The sequence below is a fragment of the Nesoenas mayeri genome (assembly GCF_963082525.1).
Source record: "Nesoenas mayeri genome assembly, chromosome: 33".
Classification (NCBI taxonomy): Eukaryota; Metazoa; Chordata; class Aves; order Columbiformes; family Columbidae; genus Nesoenas; species Nesoenas mayeri.
Genome location: NC_137573.1, coordinates 46,411 through 67,467, shown reverse-complemented (window position 1 = coordinate 67,467; position 21,057 = coordinate 46,411). Strand labels below are relative to the sequence as shown.

The following is a 21,057-nucleotide window of genomic DNA, read 5'->3' as shown; positions in this document are numbered from 1 at the left end:
TTGTGGCATCTCGTGGCTGTGGGTGGTTGGTGGCCATTGTGGCATCTCGTGGCTGTGGGTGGTTGGTGGCCATGGTGGTGTCTAGTGGCTATGGGTGGTTGGTAGCCATGGTGGCATCTCATGGCCATGGGTGGTTGGTGGCCATGGTGGTGACCTACAAGCACATGGCTGGTGGCCATGGTGGTATCTCATGGCCGTGGGTGGTTGGTGGCCATGGTGGCGTCTCATGGCCATGAGTGGTTGGTGGCCGTGGTGGCGTCTCGTGGCCATGGGTGGTTGGTGGCATCTCATGGCCATGGGTGGTTGGTGGCCATGGTGGCGTCTCGTGGCTGTGGGTGGTTGGTGGCCATGGTGGCAGTTCATGGCCACGGGTGGTTGATGGTCATGGTGGCTTCTCATGGCCATGGGCAGTTGGTGGCCATTGTGGTATCTCATGGCCATGGGTGGCTGGTGGCCGTGGTGGTGACCTACAAGTACATGGTTGGTGGCCATGGTGGTATCTCATGGCCGTGGGTGGTTGGTGGCCATGGTGGCGTCTCATGGCCATGAGTGGTTGGTGGCCATGGTGATGACCTGCAACCATGACCTGGTGGCCAGGTGATATCTCATGGCCATGGGTGGTTGGTGGCCATGGTGACAACCTGAAAGCACACGGGTGGTGGCCGTGGTGGCCTCTCGTGGCCGTGGGTGGTTGGTGGCCATGGTGACATCTCATGGCCATGAGTGGTTGGTGGCCATGGTGGCCTCTCATGGCCATGAGTGGTTGGTGGCCATGGTGGCGTCTCATGGCCATGAGTGGTTGGTGGCCATGGTGGTGTCTCGTGGCCATGGGTGGTTGGTGGCCATGGTGGCATCTCATGGCCGTGGGTGGTTGGTGGCCATGGTGGCGTCTCATGGTCATGAGTGGTTGGTGGCCATGGTGGCATCTCATGGCCGTGGGTGGTTGGTGGCCATGGTGGTGTCTCGTGGCCATGGGTGGTTGGTGGCCATGGTGGTGACTTGCAACCAAGACCTGGTGGCCATGGTATCTCATGGCCATGGGTGGTTGGTGGCCGTGGTGGTGACCTACAAGTACATGGCTGGTGGCCATGGTGGCATCTCATGGCCATGGATGGCTGGTGGCCATGGTGGCATTTCATGGCCATGAGTGGTTGGTGTCCATGGTGGTGTCTCGTGGCCATGGGTGGTTGGTGGTCATGGTGGTATCTTGTGGCCATGGGTCGTTGGAGGCCATGGTGGCATTTCGTGGCTGTGGGTGGTTGGTGGCCGTGGTGGCGTCTCAGGGCCGTGGGTGGTTGGTGGCCATGGTGGCATCTCATGGCCATGGGTGGTTGGTGGCCATGGTGGTGTCTCATGGCCATGGGTGGTTGGTGGCCATGGTGACAACCTGTAAGGACATGGCTGGTAGCCATGGTGGCATCTCGTGGCTGTTGGTGGTTGGTGGCCATGGTGGTGACTTGCAACCATGACCTGGTGGCCATGGTGGTGACCTGCAGCGACACGTCTGGTGCTGGTGGCCATGGTGGCAACTTATGACCATTGGTGGCTGGTGGCCATGGTGGCAACCTGCAAGCACATGGCTGATGGTCATGGTGGCATCTCATGGCCACGGGTGGTTGGTGGCCAGGGCGGCATCTCATGGCCATGGGTGGTTGGTGGCCATGGTGGTGTCTCATGGCCATGAGTGGTTGGTGGCCATGGTGGTATCTCATGGCCATGGGCGGTTGGTGGCCATGGTGGCATCTCATGGCCATGGGTGGTTGGTGGCCATGGTGGTGACTTGCAACCATGACCTGGTGGCCATGGTGGCATCTCATGGCCATGCGTGGCTGGTGGCCATGGTGACAACCTGCAACCACACGTCTCGTAGCCATGGTGGCATCTCATGGCCTTTGGTGGTTGGTGGTGACCTACAACCGCCACCCCGTGGCCAAGGTGGCAACTCCTGGCCACCCAGGGGCCACCCCGAGGTGTCAAGCAGGAAGTTGGCTCCTCCTGGCAGCGCGTGGGCGTCCTAATTGGCGCCAATTAAGAGCTGCCTAACGAGGCGACCGCTAACGAGCCCGAGAAGCCGCCAAGCCCTGTTTACACCATTGACGCCCAGTTAGGATTAAGAGGGGGCGGAGCCAGCCCCACCTCCTGGCCACGCCCCCCCCCTCCACCAGCCGGAAGCCCCGCCCCTGTGAGGGTGAGAGTGGTGGGACACGCGTGATGGACATGTGGACGTGTGTCATGGACATGTGGACACATGGTGGACATGTGGACACGTCATGGACGTGTTGACGTGTGTCATGGACGTGTTGACGTGTGTCATGGACATGTGGACACGTCATGGACATGTGGACACGTCATGCACGTGTTGATGTGTGTCATGGACATGTGAACACGTTATGGACATGTGGACACGTCATGCACGTGTTGATGTGTGTCATGGACATGTGAACACGTCATGGACATGTGGACACGTCATGCACGTGTTGATGTGTTTCATGGACATGTGGACACATCGTGGACGTGTTTACTTGTGTCTTGGACGTGTTGACGTGTGTCATGGACGTGTGGACACATCGTGGACATGTGGACACATCATGGACGTGTTGACGTGTGTCATGGACATGTGGACACGTCATGGACATGTGGACACGTCATGGACATGTTGACATGTGTCATGGACATGTGGACACATCGTGGACATGTGGACACATCATGGACGTGTTGACGTGTGTCATGGACGTGTTGACGTGTGTCATGGACATGTGGACACGTCATGGACATGTGGACACGTCATGCACGTGTTGATGTGTGTCATGGACATGTGAACACGTTATGGACATGTGGACACGTCATGCACGTGTTGATGTGTTTCATGGACATGTGGACACATCGTGGACGTGTTGACTTGTGTCTTGGACGTGTTGACGTGTGTCATGGACGTGTGGACACATCGTGGACATGTGGACACATCATGGACGTGTTGACGTGTGTCATGGACATGTGGACACGTCATGGACATGTGGACACGTCATGGACATGTTGACATGTGTCATGGACATGTGGACACATCGTGGACATGTGGACACATCATGGACGTGTTGACGTGTGTCATGGACGTGTTGACGTGTGTCATGGACATGTGAACATGTCATGGACATGTGGACACGTCATGGATGTGTTGACGTGTGTCATGGACGTGTTGACGTGTGTCATGGACATGTGGACACGTCATGGATGTGTTGACGTGTGTCATGGGCGTGTTGACGTGTGTCATGGACATGTGGACACACCGTGGACATGTGGACACGTCATGGACGTGTTGACGTGTGTCATGGACGTGTTGACGTGTGTCATGGACATGTGGACACACCGTGGACATGTTGACATGTGTCATGGACGTGTTGACTTGTGTCATGGACGTGTTGACGTGTGTCATGGACATGTTGACGTGTGTCATGGACATGTTGACGTGTGTCATGGACATGTGAACACGTCATGGACATGTGGACACACCGTGGACGTGTTGACATGTGTCATGGACGTGTTGACTTGTGTCATGGACATGTTGACGTGTGTCATGGACATGTGGACACGCCATGGACATGTGGACACATCATGGACGTGTTGATGTGTGTCATGGACATGTGGACACATCATGGACATGTTGACATGTGTCATGGACGTGTCGACGTGTGTCATGGACATGTGGACATGCCATGGACATGTGGACACATCATGGACGTGTTGATGTGTGTCATGGACATACAGACGTGTCGGGAGGTGTGGACGTGTCATGGATGTATAGACACGTGTGATGGATGTATAGACACATGTCATGGATGTATAGACACATGTCACAGCTTCAGTCTTCTCCAACCCTCAAAGTTGGCCACCAACCCATGGATTGGGGGTCTCCAAAGCTGATTGGCCAATCAGCACATGTTGGTCTCCAAAGCTCATTGGCCAACCAATATGTCCTGGTCTCGAAAGCTGATTGGCCAACGAGGTCATCCTGGTCTCCAAAGCTGATTGGTCAGCCAGCACAGGTTGGTCTCCAAAGCTGATTGGTCAGCCAGTATGTGTTGGTCTCCAAAGCTGATTGGCCAGTCAGGACATCCTGGTCTCCAAAGCTGATTGGCCAACCAGTACATCCAGGTTTTCAAAGCTGATTGGCCAGCCAGCACACATTGATCTACACAGCTGATTGGCCAATGAGGACATCCTGGTCTCCAAAGCTGGTTGGCCAACCAGTCCATACTGGTCCCCAAAGCTGATTGGCCAGCCAGCACATGTTGGTCTCCAAAGCTGATTGGCCAGCCAGCACACGGTCTCCAAAGCTGATTGGCCAGCTAGTACATCCAGGTTTCCAAAGCTGATTGGTCAGCCAGCACATGTTGGTTTCCAAAGCTGATTGGTCAGCCAGCACATGTTGGTTTCCAAAGCTGACTGGCCAATCAGGACCTCCCGGTCTCCAAAGCTGATTGGTCAGCCAGCACACTTCGGTCTCCAAAGCTGATTGGTCAGCCAGTACCTCCAGGTTTTCAAAGCTGATTGGTCAGCCAGCACACGTTGGTCTCCAAAGCTGATTGGTCAGCCAGCACGCTTCGGTCTCCAAAGCTGATTGGCCAGCCAGTACCTCCAGGTTCTCAAAGCTGATTGGCCATCCAGTATGTCCAGATTTTCAAAGCTGATTGGTCAGCCAGCACACGTTGGTCTCCAAAGCTGACTGGCCAGCCAGTACCTCCAGGTTCTCAAAGCTGATTGGCCAGCCAGTATGTCCAGGTTTCCAAAGCTGATTGGCCAGCCAGTATGTCCAGGTTTTCAAAGCTGATTGGTCAGCCAGCACATGTTGGTCTCCAAAGCTGATTGGTCAGCCAATACACTTCGGTCTCCAAAGCTGATTGGCCAGCCAGTACCTCCAGGTTTTCAAAGCTGATTGGCCAGGCAGTACCTCCAGCTTCTCAAATCCATTTGGCCAACCTCCCGCCTCCCCCTCCATCACAACCACCCAATCCCCTCCCTCCCCTCCCCCCCACCACCCGACCCCCCACCACCACCACCTCCCCACCCAATCGCCACCTCCCCACGGCCTCCGAACCCCGTCCCGACCAATCAGCGGGCGAGGCGAGCGGCCAATGGTGACGCGAGCCGGGGCGGGGCCGGGGGATTAGGGGTGGAGGCGTCTCGGTGCCGGTCACGACGCCTCCAGCTCAGGGATAAAACCGCGGCCCCCGTGGGCGGCGCCGGGCGCGGTGGGGCCGGTCGGGCCGGGTTTGGGCTCCTGTTCGCCGCGTTTGCCGGGGACGGGACGCGGAAGCCGCCACCAGCGGGACCTCGGCCACGGGAGCCACGGGCGGCACGCGGGACATGGAGCCGGGCGGGCGCCCCCCGCCGCCCCCCGCGGGACACGCAGGTTTGGTGGGGGGTGGGGGTGGGGGTGGGGGCGGTGCGTGGGAGTTGTTGTCACCCACTGGTGTCGGTCTGTGGGTCCTTCGGGGTCGTTCTGTCCGTGAGTTCCTTCCTTCTCCATGTCCGTTCTTCCTTGTCCAGGTTTCCTCCATCTCCATCATCTCCATCTCCATCTATCTCCATCCTTCCTTCTCCAGGTTTTCTCCATCTCCATCTCCATCTCCATCATCTCCATCTCCATCTCCATCTCCATCTCCATCTCCATCTCCATCTCCATCTCCATCTCCATCATCTCCATCATCTCCATCTCCATCCTTCCTTCTCCAGGTTTCCTCCATCTCCATCTCTATCTCCATCTCCATCTCCTTCTCCATCTATCTCCATCTCCATCTATCTCCATCCTTCCTTCTCCAGGTTTCCTCCATCTCCTCCATCTCCATCTCCATCTCAATCTCTATCTCCTTCTCCATCTATCTCCATCTCCATCTCAGTCTCCATCTCCATCTAATCATCTCCATCTCCATCCTTCCTTCTCCAGGTTTCCTCCATCTCCATCATCTCCATCTCCATCCTTCCTTCTCCAGGTTTGATCCATCATCTCCATCTCTATATCCATCTCTATATCCATCTCTATATCCATCTCTATATCCATCTCTATATCCATCTCCATGTCCATCCTTCCTTCTCCATGTCCATCCTTCCTTCTCCATCTCCATCTCCATCTCCATCTATCTCCATCTCCATCATCTCATCTCCAGCCTTCTCCAGGTTTCCTCCATCATCTCATCTCCATCCTTCTCCAGGTTTCCTCCATCACCTCCATCCTTCCTCCTCCATCCTTGGTGTCCGTCCCTCTGTCCTTCTCCAGCCTCGTTCCGTCCCTCTGTCCTGCATCCCTTTCTTCCTTCTTCACGGGGCTCCACCCCTTGATCCCAGCTCTCCAGCCACCCTTTCTTCTCCATGATCCATCCATCCGTCCGTCTGTCCTTCTCCAGGCTTTGCTTCCTCTCCCATGGGTCCCACCACCTCCCATGTCCATGGGTCCCACCACCTCGGTCCATGGGACCCACCACCGCCATCCATGGGTCCCACTACCTCCCTTGTCCATGGGTCCCACCACCTCCATCCATGGGTCCCACCACCTCCCATGTCCATGGGTCCCACCTCCCATGTCCATGGGTCCCACCTCCCATGTCCATGGGTCCCACCACCTCCATCTATGGGTCCCACCACCTCTCACATCCATGGGTCCCACCACCTCCCATGTCCATGGGTCCCACCACCTCCCATGTCCATGGGTCCCACCTCCCATGTCCATGGGTCCCACCACCTCCATCCATGGGTCCCACCATCTCCCACATCCATGGGTCCCACCTCTCATGTCCTTGGGTTCCACCACCTCCCATGTCCATGGGTCCCACCACCTCCATCCATGGGTCTCACCACCTCCCATGTCCATGGGTCCCACCACCTCCATCCATGGGTCCCACCTCCCATGTCCATGGGTCACACCACCTCCATCCATGGGTCCCACCACCTCCCACATCCATGAGTCCCACCGCCTCCATCTATGGGTCCCACCTCCCATGTCCATGGGTCCCACCACCTCCATCCATGGGTCCCACCTCCCATGTCCATGGGTCCCACCTCCCATGTCCATGGGTCCCACCACCTCCATCTATGGGTCCCACCACCTCTCACATCCATGGGTCCCACCACCTCCCATGTCCATGGGTCCCACCACCTCCCATGTCCATGGGTCCCACCTCCCATGTCCATGGGTCCCACCACCTCCATCCATGGGTCCCACCATCTCCCACATCCATGGGTCCCACCTCTCATGTCCTTGGGTTCCACCACCTCCCATGTCCATGGGTCCCACCACCTCCATCCATGGGTCTCACCACCTCCCATGTCCATGGGTCCCACCACCTCCATCCATGGGTCCCACCTCCCATGTCCATGGGTCACACCACCTCCATCCATGGGTCCCACCACCTCCCACATCCATGAGTCCCACCGCCTCCATCTATGGGTCCCACCATCTCCCACATCCATAGGTCCCACCTCCCATGTCCATGGGTCCCACCATCTCCCATGTCCTTGGGTCCCACCACCTCCCACATCCATGGGTCCCACCACCTCCATCTATGGGTCCCACCACCTCCATCCATGGGTCCCACCGCCTCCATCTATGGGTCTCACCACCTCCCATGTCCATGGGTCCCACCACCTCCATCCATGGGTCCCACCACCTCCCATGTCCATGGGTCCCACCACCTCCCATGTCCATGGGTCCCACCACCTCCATCCATGAGTCCCACCACCTCTCACATCCATGGGTCCCACCACCTCCATCCATGGGTCCCACCACCTCCATCCATGGGTCCCACCACCTCCCACCTCCATGGGGAGCAAGGACCAGCACCCATGGGACCCATTTCCCGCCCTTATCTGTGGGGCCTGTGGCACACGTCCACAGGGAGTGGTGCCCCACACCCATGGGTGGCTCCGACCCATGGCCATGGGAACCGTGACCCACACTCACGTGGAGCCTTGACCCATTTCCATGGGGCCCACAACCTTCCTCCATGGGGAGCAGCGACCCCATAACCACGACCACCAGTGACCCACGGCCACGACCACCAGTGACCCACGGCCACGGGGATCTGTGACCCACGGCCATGGGGAAACTATGACTCAAAGGTCCCTCCAACCCATGGCCATAGGGAACCACGACTCAGCCCCATGGACACCCACGACCCATGGGAACCCCAGACCCACATCCACGGGGAACGGTGACCCACGGGGACCCACAGCCGTGGGTGGACACGACCCACAACTATGGGGAGCAATGACCTTGGGGGAGCAACACCCCATATCTAAGGGTACTTCCAACCCCCATTCAAGGGTCCCCCCAACCAATGGCCTTGAAGAACTGTGACCCACAACCACAGGGGGGGCTGTGACCCACATCTCCATGGGGCCGTGACCCACAGCCCCAGCCCCACAGAGGCATCCAAGGGCAGCGGGAGGTTCTGGGAGGTCAAACCCCCCGGGCCAAGGAGGGGGAAGCAGAAGAGCTGGTGGAACCCATAATTAGTGGCCTCATTAACGATGACTGTGTCACCGTCACCGTGGCGCCCAGGGTGACGGTGTCACCATCGCTGGGGCGCGATGACGGGGCGGATTGTGTGGCCCGAGGTGGAGGGGACCGAGGTTGGGGGTGGGGACCCCAAAGTGGTGTGGGGCGACACCCAAAAATCAAGTCCCATCCAGGATCTCTGGGTCCCCTTATGGACATCTGGGTCCCCCCATGGATATCTGGGTCCCATCATGGACATCTGGGTGGTCTCTTGGACCTCTGGGTCCCCCCATGGACCTCTGGGTGGTCTCCTGGACCTCTGGGTCCCCCCATGAACATCTGGGTCCCATTATGGACATCTGAGTGGTCTCCTGGACCTCTTGGTCCCCTTATGGACCTCTGGGTCCCCACATGGACATCTGGGTCCCCTTATGGACATCTGGGTGGTCTCCTGGACACCTGGGTCCCCTCATGGACCTCTGGGTGGTCTCTTGGACCTCTGGGTCCTCCCATAGACATCTGTGTGGTCTCCTGGACACCTGGGTCCCCTTATGGACCTCTGGGTCCCTTATGGACCTCTGGGTGGTCTCCTGGACACCTGAGTCCCCTTATGGACCTCTGGGTCCCCCCAAGGACATCTGGGTGGTCTCTTGGGCACCTGGGTCCCCTTATGGACCTCTGGGTCCCCTTATGGACATCTGGGTCCCCCCATGGATATCTGGGTCACATCATGGACATCTGGGTGGTCTCTTGGACCTCTGGGTCCCCCCATGGACCTCTGGTTCCCTTATGGACCTCTGGGTGGTCTCCTGGACATCTGGGTCCCCCCATGGACATCTGGGTGGTCTCTTGGGCACCTGGGTCCCCTTATGGACCTCTGGGTCCCCCCATGGACCTCTGGGTCCTCCCATGGACATCTGGTTCCCTTATGGACCTCTGGGTGGTCTCCTGGACCTCTGGGTCCCCCCATGGACATCTGGGTGGTCTCTTGGGCACCTGGGTCCCCTTAGGGACCTCTGGGTCCCCCCATGGACATCTGGGTGGTCTCCTGGACCTCTGAGTGGTCTCCTGGACATCTGGGTCCCCCCATGGACATCTGGGTGGTCTCTTGGACCTCTGGGTCCCCCCATGGACCTCTGGGTCCCCCCATGGACATCTGGGTGGTGTCTTGGACCTCTGGTTCCCTTATGGACATCTGGGTGGTCTCCTGGACACCTGAGTCCCCTTATGGACCTCTGGGTCCCCCCATGGACATCTGAGTGGTCTCTTGGGCACCTGGGTCCCCTTATGGACCTCTGGGTCCCCCCAAGGACATCTGAGTGGTCTCTTGGGCACCTGGGTCCCCTTATGGACCTCTGGGTCCCCTTATGGACATCTGGGTCCCCCCATGGATATCTGGGTCACATCATGGACATCTGGGTGGTCTCTTGGACCTCTGGGTCCCCCCATGGACCTCTGGGTCCTCTCTTGGACCTCTGGGTCCCCCTATGGATATCTGGGTGGTCTCTTGGACCTCTGGGTCCCCCCATGGACATCTGGGTCCCATTATGGACATCTGGGTGGTCTCCTGGACATCTGGGTCCCCTTATGGACCTCTGAGTCCCCCCATGGATATCTGGGTGGTCTCTTGGGCACCTGGGTTCCCTTATGGACCTCTGCGTCCCCCCATGGACATCTGGGTGGTCTCTTGGACCTCTGGGTCCCCCCATGGACATCTGGGTGGTCTCCTGGACACCTGAGTCTCCTTATGGACCTCTGGGTCCCCACATGGACCTCTGGGTCCTCCCATGGACCTCTGGTTCCCTTATGGACCTCTGGGTGGTCTCCTGGACACCTGAGTCCCCTTATGGACCTCTGGGTCCCCCCAAGGACCTCTGGGTGTTCTCCTGGACCTCTGGGTCCCCTTATGGACCTCTGGGTCCTCCCATGGACATCTGGGTGGTCTCCTGGACACCTGGGTCCCCTTATGGACCCCTGGGTCCCCCCATGGACATCTGGGTCCCCCCATGGATATCTGGGTCACATCATGGACATCTGGGTGTTCTCTTGGACCTCTGGGTCCCCCTATGGACATCTGGGTGGTCTCTTGGACCTCTGGGTCTCCCCATGGACATCTGGGTCCCATTATGGACATCTGGGTGGTCTCCTGGACCTCTGGGTCCCCTTATGGACCTCTGGGTCCCATTATGGACATCTGGGTGGTCTCCTGGACCTCTGGGTCCCCCCATGGACATCTGGGTCCCATTATGGACATCTGGGTGGTCTCCTGGACCTCTGGGTCCCCTTATGGACCTCTGGGTCCCATTATGGACATCTGGGTGGTCTCCTGGACCTCTGGATCCCCTTATGGACCTCTGGGTCCCCCCATGGATATCTGGGTCACATCATAGACATCTGGGTCCTCCCATGGACCTCTGGGTGTTCTCCTGGACCTCTGGTCCCCCCATGGATATCTGGGTGGTCTTCTGGACCTCTGGGTCCCCCCATGGACCTCTGGGTCCCCCCATGGACATCTGGGTGGTGTCTTGGACCTCTGGTTCCCTTATGGACATCTGGGTGGTCTCCTGGACACCTGAGTCCCCTTATGGACCTCTGGGTCCCCCCATTGACATCTGGGTGGTCTCTTGGACCTCTGGGTCCCCTTATGGACCTCTGGGTCCCCTTATGGACATCTGGGTCCCCCCATGGATATCTGGGTCACATCATGGACATCTGGGTGGTCTCTTGGACCTCTGGGTCCCCCCATGGACATCTGGGTGGTCTCTTGGACCTCTGGGTGGTCTCCTGGACCTCTGGGTCCCCTTATGGACCTCTGAGTCCCCCCATGGACATCTGGGTGGTCTCTTGGGCACCTGGGTCCCCTTATGGACCTCTGGGTCCCCTTATGGACATCTGGGTGGTCTCTTGGACACCTGGGTCCCCTTATGGACCTCTGGGTCCCCTTATGGACATCTGGGTGGTCTCTTGGACCTCTGGGTCCCCTTACGGACCTCTGGGTCCCCCCATGGACATCTGGGTCCTCCCATGGACCTCTGGGTGGTCTCCTGGACCTCTGGGTCCCCTTATGGACCTCTGGGTACCTCCATGGATATCTGGGTGGTCTCCTGGACCTCTGGGTCCCCCCATGGACACCTGGGTGGTCTCCTGGAGTGGGGTGTGGGGCAGAGGGTCCCACGCGAGGGGGGCACTAACGGCTCTGCCCCACAGCGGCCACGGAGACGCGAGCCATGGTGGCCACGGGGCTCTGGGGAGCCATGAGGGTGCTGGGAACGCTGGTCCTGGTGGCGACCGCGGGTGAGTCCACGGGTGGTGACGCTGACACGCGTGTGGTGGTGGTGACACGTGTGTGGTGGTGGTGACACGCATGTGGTGGGGGTGACATACATGTGGTGGTTGTGACACACGTGTGGTGATGCTGACATGCATGTGGTTGTGGTGACACGCGTGTGGTGGTGGTGACATACATGTGGTGGTGGTGACACCCATGTGGTGGTGGTGACACTCATGTGGTGGCCGTGACACACGTGTGGTGACACTGACATACATGTGGTGGCGGTGACATGTATGTGGTGGCAGTGACACTCATGTGGTGGCTGTGACACGTGTGTGGTGACACTGACATACATGTGGTGGCAGTGACACTCATGTGGTGGTGGTGACACATGTGTGGTGGCCGTGACACGCGTGTGGTGACACTGACATACATGTGGTTGTGGTGACACCCATGTGGTGGTGGTGACACTCATGTGGTGGCCGTGACACACGTGTGGTGACACTGACATACATGTGGTGGCGGTGACATGTATGTGGTGGCAGTGACACTCATGTGGTGGCCGTGACACGCGTGTGGTGACACTGACATACATGTGGTTGTGGTGACGCTCATGTGGTGGTGGTGACACACATGTGGTGGCCGTGACACACGTGTGGTGACACTGACATACATGTGGTGGTGGTGACATGTATGTGATGGCAGTGACACTTGTGGTGGCAGTGACACTCATGTAGTGGCGGTGACACGCGTGTGGTGGCGCTGACATACATGTGGTGGTGGTGACACACATGTGGTGGCCGTGACACGTGTGTGGTGACACTGACATACATGTGGTTGTGGTGACACTCATGTGGTGGTGGTGACACACATGTGGTGGCCGTGACACACGTGTGGTGACACTGACATACATGTGGTTGTGGTGGCACTCGTGGTGGTGGTGACACTCATGTGGTGGCTGTGACACATGTGTGGTGACACTGACATACATGTGGTGGTGGTGACATGTATGTGGTGGCGCTGACACTCATGTGGTGGTGACATACATGTGGTGGTGGTGACACTCATGTGGTGGCTCTGACACATGTGTGGTGGCGGTGACACACGTGTGGTGGCCTTGACATGCGTGTGGTGACACTGACATACATGTGGTGGCGGTGACACGTGTGTGGTGGCAGTGACATACATGTGGTGGCAGTGACACACATGTGGTGGCCGTGACACATGTGTGGTGACACTGACATACATGTGGTTGTGGTGACACTCATGTGGTGGCGGTGACATGCGTGTGGTGATGCTAACACGTGTGTGGTGGCCGTGACACGTGTGTGGTGACAGTGACATACATGTGATGGTGGTGACACACATGTGGTGACGCTGACACACGTGTGGTGACTGTGACACGCTTGTGGTGGCAGTGACACATGTGTAGTGACACTGACGTACATGTGGTGGCGGTGACATGTATATGGTGGCAGTGACACTCATGTGGTGGTGGTGACACACATGTGGTGGCCGTGACACGCATGTGGTGGTGCTGACATACATGTGGTGGTGGTGACACTCATGTGGTGGTGATGACATGCGTGTGGTGATGCTAACACGTGTGGTGGCAGTGACACGTGTGTGGTGACAGTGACACACGTGTGGTGACACTGACATACATGTGGTGGCAGTGACACTCATGTAGTGGCCGTGACACACATGTGGTGGCCGTGACACGCGTGTGGTGACACTGACATACATGTGGTTGTGGTGACACTGACATACATGTGGTTGTGGTGACACTCATGTGGTGGTGGTGACATGCGTGTGGTGATGCTAACACGCGTGTCGTGGCCGTGACATACGTATGGTGGTTGTGACAAGCGTGTGGTGGCCGTGACACACGTGTGGTGACACTGACATACATGTGATGGTGGTGACATGTATGTGGTGGCAGTGACACTCATGTAGTGGCCGTGACACTCATGTAGTGGCCGTGACACGTGTGTGGTGACACTGACATACATGTGGTTGTGGTGACACTCATGTGGTGGTGGTGACACTCATGTGGTGGTGGTGACACGCGTGGGGTGGCCATGACACCCGTGTGGCGGCGCTGACACGCGTGTCCCGGCTCCCCTTGCAGCGTCCTCGGCGTGGGGCGACACGCGTGTGGTGGGCGGCATGGACTGCGTGCCCCACTCGCAGCCGTGGCAGGCGGCCATCTTGGACATGTACAAGCTGTACTGCGGCGGCGTGCTGGTGGACAGGCAGTGGGTGGTGACGGCGGCGCACTGCACCACGCCGGGGTAAGGATGGCGACCCGGGTCGTCTCCCGTGGGTCTTGGGTCTCCAGGTGGGGCGGGGACACGCGGGACGTGGTCGGCATGGCCCACACGTGTCCTGTGGGGGGGTCCGGTGAGGGTTATGGCCATGGGGGGGTTTCTGTGGTCTACATGTGGTCTGGACGTGTGGTAGACCCCATGGACCACACGTTGGCCATGCTGTAGACCCATAGACCACATGTTGGCCATGCCGTGTCCCACACATGTCTTGGACGTGCTGTAGACCCCATAGATTGTATGTTGGCCATGCTGTAGACCCCATAGACCACATGTTGGCCATGCCATGTCCCACATGTGTCTTGGACGTGCTATAGACCCCATAGACCACATGTTGGCCATGTCGTGTCCCACACATGTCTTGGCCATGCTGTAGACCCCATGTCCCACACGTTGGCCATGCCGTATCCCACACGTGTCTTGGACATGTTGTAGACCCCATAGACCACATGTTGGCCATGTTGTAGACCCCATAGACCACATGTTGGCCATGCCGTGTCCCACACGTGTCTTGGACGTGCTGTAGACCCCATAGACCACATGTTGACCATGTTGTAGACCCCATAGACCACATGTTGGCCATGCCGTGTCCCACATGTGTCCTGACCATGCTGTAGACCCCATGTCCCACACGTTGGCCATGCCGTGTCCTGGCCATGCTGTAGACCCCATGTCCCACATGTTGGCCATGCTGTAGACCCCATAGACCACATGTTGTCCATGCCGTGTCCCACATGTGTCCTGGCCATGCTGTAGACCCCATAGACCACATGTTGGCCATGCTGTAGACCCCATAAACCACATGTTGGCCATGCCGTGTCCCACACATGTCCTGGCCATGCTGTAGACCCCATGTCCCACATGTTGGCCATGCTGTAGACCCCATAGACCACATGTTGGCCATGCCGTGCCCCACATGTTGGCCATGCCGTGTCCTGGCCATGCTATAGACTCCATATACCACATGTTGGCCATGCCATGTCCCACACATTGGCCATGCTGTAGACCCCATATCCCACATGTTGGCCATGCTGTGTCCTGGCCATGCTGTAGACCCCATAGACCACATGTTGGCCATGCCGTGTCCCACACGTGTCCTGGCCATGCTGTAGACCCCATGTCCCACATGTTGGCCATGCAATGTCCCACACATGTCTTGGACATGTTGTAGACCCCATGTCCCACACGTTGGCCATGCCATGTCCTGGCCATGCTGTAGACCCCATGTCCTCCATGTTGGCCATGCTGTAGACCCCATGTCCCACACGTTGGCCATGCCGTGTCCCACACGTGTCTTGGACGTGCTGTAGACCCCATAGACCATATGTTGGCCATACTGTTGACCCCATAGACCATATGGTGGCCATGCCGTGTCCCACACATGTCCTGGCCACACTGTAGACCCCATGTCCCACCCATTGGCCATGCCATGTCCTGGCCATGCTGTAGACCCCGTGTCCCACACGTTGGCCATGCTGTAGACCCCATGTCCCAAACGTTGGCCATGCCGTGTCCCACACGTGTCTTGGACGTGCTGTAGATCCCATAGACCATATGTTGGCCATACTGTAGACCCCATGTCCCACAAGTTGCCCATGGTCTCTCTGTCCTTCCCCATTGTCCCACGCGTGTCCCCTCCCCAGGATCACCACCATCCGCCTGGGCAAGCACAACCTGTACACGCGGGAGGCGGGTGAGATGCAGCGGATGGTGCAGAAGCTGGTGCCCCACCCCAGCTACGACCCCACCACCAAGGACAACGACATCATGATGATCAAGCTCCTGACGCCCGTCACCCTCAGCAGCAGTATCCAGGCCATCCCCGTGGCCTCCTGCCTCCCGGACCCCGGCACCGTCTGCACCACATCGGGATGGGGGGCCGTCACCTCCCCTGAAGGTACCAATGGGCCCTTCTGGGTCTCCTCTTGGGGGTCTTGGGCCTCTCCTGGAGGTCTGGGTGTCCCCCTTGGTCATCTCCTTGGCACCTTGGTCCTCTCACGAGTTCCTGGGTCGTCTTCTGGACACCCAAGTCCCATCCTGAACCTCTGGGTCCTTCCTGGACCTCTGAGTCTCCCCATGGACATCTGGGTGGTCTCTTGGACCTCTGAGTGGTCTCCTGGACACCTGGGTCCTCTCCTGGACCACTGGGTCCTCCCATGGACATCTGGGTGCTCTCCTCCACACTTGGGTCCCCTTATGGACCTCTGGGTCCTCCTCAAGCTCCCAAGTCCCCTCCTGTGCACCCACATCCTCTTCTAGACCTCTGAATCCCTTCATGGACATCTGGGTGGTCTCCTGGACCTATGGGTGGTCTCCTGGACCTCTGGGTCCCCATATGGACCTCTGGGTCCCCCCATGGACACCTGAGTCCTCTCCTGGACAACTGGGTCCCCTTATGGACCTCTGGGTCCCCCCATGGACATCTGGGTGCTCTCCTGGACACTTGGGTCCCTTATGGACCTCTGGGTCCCCATATGGACCTCTGGGTCCCCCCATGGACATCTGGGTACTCTCCTGGACACTTGGGTCCCCTTATGGACCTCTGGGTCCCCATATGGACCTCTGGGTCCCCCCATGAACATCTGGGTGGTCTCCTGGACCTACGGGTGGTCTCCTGGACCTCTGGGTCCCCATATGGACCTCTGGGTCCCCCCATGGACATCTGGGTGCTCTCCTGGACACCTGGGTCCCCTCATGGACACCTGGGTCCTCTCCTGGACACCTGAGTCCCCCCATGGACATCTGGGTCCCCACATGGACATCTGGGTCCCCCCATGGACACCTGGGTCCTCTCCTGGACACCTGGGTCCCCTTATGGACCTCTAGGTCTCCCCATGGACCTCTGGGTCTCCATATGGACCTCTGGGTCCTCCTCAAGCTCATATTTCACCCCAAACCAACCTGGAGAATCATCTCCAAGTGGTTTCCTGTGGTGGACCCAACCACTCCAGGTCGGGGCGGGGGTTGTCGACGTTGGGATATTTTGGGTCGGGAAGCAGATTTGTGCTGATTTCCGGGTCGATTGCTCTGGTTTCTCTCTCCTCCCCCTCGGTTTCCCATCTCAGTCTCTTACCCGGACGTCTTGCAGTGCGTCAACGTCACCATCTTCTCCATGGCCCAGTGCCGCCAGTTCTACCCCGGCTCCATCACCGACAACATGCTCTGCGCCGGGAGCATCCAGGGCGGTAGGGACTCCTGCCAGGTATGGTCAATGGCCAACCAATGATGGTCTTCAGCCAAAGAACGGGTCTCCAAATCAACCCTCATTGGCCAACCCAATGATGGTCTTCAGACAAGGAAGGGTTGTCCAAATCGTTCTGAGTTGACCTACTCAATGGTGGTTGACCAACCCAATGGCGGTTGGCGAACCCAATGGTGGTTGGTGAACCCATGATGGTTGACCAACCCAACGGTGGTTGACCAACCCAATGGTGGTTGGCCAACCCAGTAGTGGTTGACCAACCCAATGGCGGTTGGCCAACCCAATGGTGGTTGACCAACCCAATGGTGGTTGACCAACCCAACGGTGGTTGACCAACCCAATGGCGGTTGACTAACCCAATAGTGGTTGACCAACCCAATGGCAGTTCGTGAACCCAATGGCAGTTGGTGAACCCAATGGCAGTTGGTGAACCCATGATGGCTGACCAATCCAACGGTGGTTGACCAACCCAATGGTGGTTGGCCAACCCAATGATGGTTGACCAACCCAATGGTGTTTAGCGAACCCAATGATCATTGACCAACCCAATGGTGGTTGGCCAACTCAATGGCAGTTGACCAACCCAATCGTGGTTGACCAACCCAATGGTGGTTGGTCAACCCATGATGGTTGGCAAACCCAACAGTGTTTGACCGACCCAATGGTGGTTGACCAACCCAATGGCGGTTGACTAACCCAATGGCAGTTGGCCAACCCAATGGTGGTTGATGAGCCCAATGATGGTTGACCAACCCAACGGTGCTTGACCAACCCAATGGCGGTTGGCCAACCCATTGGTGGTTGGTTAGCTCAATGATGGTTGACCAACCCAACGGTGCTTGACCAACCCAATAGCAGCTGGCCAACCCAATGGTGGTTGACCAACCCAATGGCGGTTGACTAACCCAATGGTGGTTGACTAACCCAATGGTGGTTGACCAACCCAACGGTGGTTGACCAACCCAATGACGGTTGACCAACCCAATGGTGGTTGACCAACCCAATGGCAGTTCGTGAACCCAATGGCAGTTGGTGAACCCATAATGGTTGACCAATCCAACGGTGGTTGACCAACTCAATGGTGGTTGGCCAACCCAATGATGGTTGACCAACCCAATGGTGTTTAGCGAACCCAATGATCATTGACCAACCCAATGATGGTTGGCCAACCCAATGGCAGTTGACTAACCCAATGGTGGTTGACCAACCCAATGGCGGTTGACTAACCCAATGGCGGTTGGCCAACCCAATGGTGGTTGATGAGCCCAATGATGGTTGACCAACCCAACGGTGCTTGACCAACCCAATGGCGGTTGGCCAACCCAATGGTGGTTGATGAGCCCAATTATGGTTGACCAACCCAACGGTGCTTGACCAACCCAATGGCAGTTGACCAACCCAATGGTGGTTGGCCAACCCATGATGGTTGACCAACTCAACGGTGGTTGGCCAACCCAATGGCGGTTGACCAACCCAATGGTGGTTGGCAAACCCAATGACGGTTGACCAACCCAACGGTGGTTGACCAACCCAATGGTGGTTGACCAACCCAATGGTAGTTGGCCAACCCAATGGTGGTTGGTGAGCCCCTGATGGTTGACCAACCCAACGGTGGTTGACCAACCCAATGGCAGTTGGCAAACCCAATGGTGGTTGGCAAACCCAATGGTCTTTGACCAACCCAATGATGGTTGACCAACCCAATGGTGGTTGCCCAACCCAGTGGTGGTTGACCAACTCAACAGAGGTTGCCCAACCCAATGGCGGTTGCCCAACCCAACGTTGGTTTCCCAACTCAACAGAGGTCATCCAACCAACCCATCAAGACCCAACAACGATCGGTTGACCGTGGGCTCACCCACCAAAGGTTGGGTGACCAGCCCCCGTCTTTCCATAGGGCGACTCCGGGGGACCTCTGGTTTGCAACCGGACCCTCCAAGGCATCGTGTCCTGGGGGATGGAGAGATGTGGGCAACCCAAGAGACCTGGTGTCTACACCAAGGTCTGCAGATACTTCCAGTGGATCCAGAACATCATGAAGGAGAACTAACAATGGTCCAACAACCTCCAGATGTCTGGGGGGGGGGGGGGTTAGAGGACCCCCCGCCATGTCCACCCGTCCACCGCTCGCCGGGGTAGGACGCTGGGGGGTAGAACCAGGGTGAGCTGGCGAAGCTGGTGAGACGGTGGGTGGGATGGTGGGAGGAATTAAAGCGTTGTGATGTTTGGTGGGAACATTCGTCCTTTCGACCTCATTGACTTTGTGGCCACCTCAAGGACCAAGACATGGGGCTGCAGTGGCCTTGCGGTGGCACTGAGGACACAGGGCTGGTGGCCAGGTCCTCCAATCCAAATGGTCAATTCAATAAGGGTTGCCAATCAAAGATGGTCACCCAAGTCAACCCAGCAAGAGGAGATGGCCAATGGGAATGAAGAACGCGATGAGCAACTAAGGTCACCCAATCCCATGAGGGTCACGCAGTCCCAAGAAGATCACCCAACCAATGGCGGTTGGCCAACCCAACAAGAGTTGGCCAATAAGGGTCATCCAATCCCAAAGGTTACCCAGTCCCATGAGGATCACCCAACCAATGGCAGTTGGCCAACCCAACAAGAGTTGGCCAATAAGGGTCACCCAATCCCATGAGGGTCACCCAATCCCTTGAAGGTCACCCAACCAATGATGATTGGCCAACCCAACAAGAGTTGGCCAATAAGGGTCAGCCAAAGATGATGATGGTTGGTCAAGCCAAGAAGGTTGGTTGACACCATGGTCACCCAACCAATGTCGATTGGCCAACACAACAAGAGTGGGTCAATAAGGGTCATCCAATCCCAAAGGTCACCCAGTCCCATGAGGGTCACCCAACCAATGATGGTTGGCCAACCCAACAAGAGTTGGCCAATAAGGGTCATCCAATTCCATGAGGGTCACCCAATCCCATGAAGGTCACCCAACCAATGACAGTTGGCCAACCCAACAAGAGCTGGCCAATGAGAGTCACCCAATCCCATGAAGGTCATCCAATCAATGATGGTTGGTCTAGCCAAGAAGGTTGGTTGACACCATGGTCACCCAACCAATGACGGTTGGCCAACCCAACAAGAGCTGACCAATAAGGGTCACCCAATCCCATGAAGGTCACCCAACCAATGACGATTGGCCAACCCAACAAGAGTTGGCCAATAAGGGTCACCCAATCCCATGAGGGTCACCCAACCAATGACCATTGGCCAACCCAACAAGAGCTGACCAATAAGGGTCACCCAATCCCATGAAGGTCACCCAACCAATGACGGTTGGCCAACCCAACAAGAGTTGGCCAATAAGGGTCATCCAATCCCATGAGGGTCACCCAACCAATGACGATTGGCCAACCCAACAAGAGTTGGCCAATAAAGGTCACCCAATCCCATGAAGGTCACCCAACCAATGACGGTTGGCCAACCCAACAAGAGTTGGCCAATAAGGGTCACCCAATCCCATGAAGGTCACCCAACCAATGACCGTTGGCCAACTCAACAAGAGTCGGCCAATGAGGGTCACTCAATCCCATGAAGGTCATCCAACCAATGACTGTTGGCCAACCCAAGGAAGGTCATTGGTTGGACGCTTCCCAAGTCCCGCCCCCTCCCCACATTTTGGGTCTCACTGCCAAAAGGGGGCGGGACCCACCCCCCCCATGTCCCGCCCCCCATTGGGCGTGGCTTCCAACCCCAGGGTCCCTGCCCCAATCAGCCGCCAGGGGCCCGATCCTCTTGAGGATCG

The 21,057-nt window shown here is 57.6% G+C and overlaps 1 protein-coding gene across 1 annotated transcript; it reads left to right on the top strand.

Moving 5' to 3' along the window:
- Positions 1 to 8,580: 8,580 nt before the first annotated feature.
- On the top strand, positions 8,581 to 19,338 carry LOC308051181 (kallikrein-14-like; the record flags this gene model as incomplete). The annotated part of the gene is made up of 6 exons (XM_080361531.1): positions 8,581 to 8,629; positions 11,696 to 11,782; positions 13,891 to 14,053; positions 15,730 to 15,983; positions 17,152 to 17,288; positions 19,186 to 19,338. The coding sequence occupies 6 exons, from the start codon at positions 8,581 to 8,583 to the stop codon at positions 19,336 to 19,338; spliced, it is 843 nt and encodes a 280-aa protein (XP_080217657.1).
- Between the last annotated feature and the right edge of the window lie 1,719 nt (positions 19,339 to 21,057).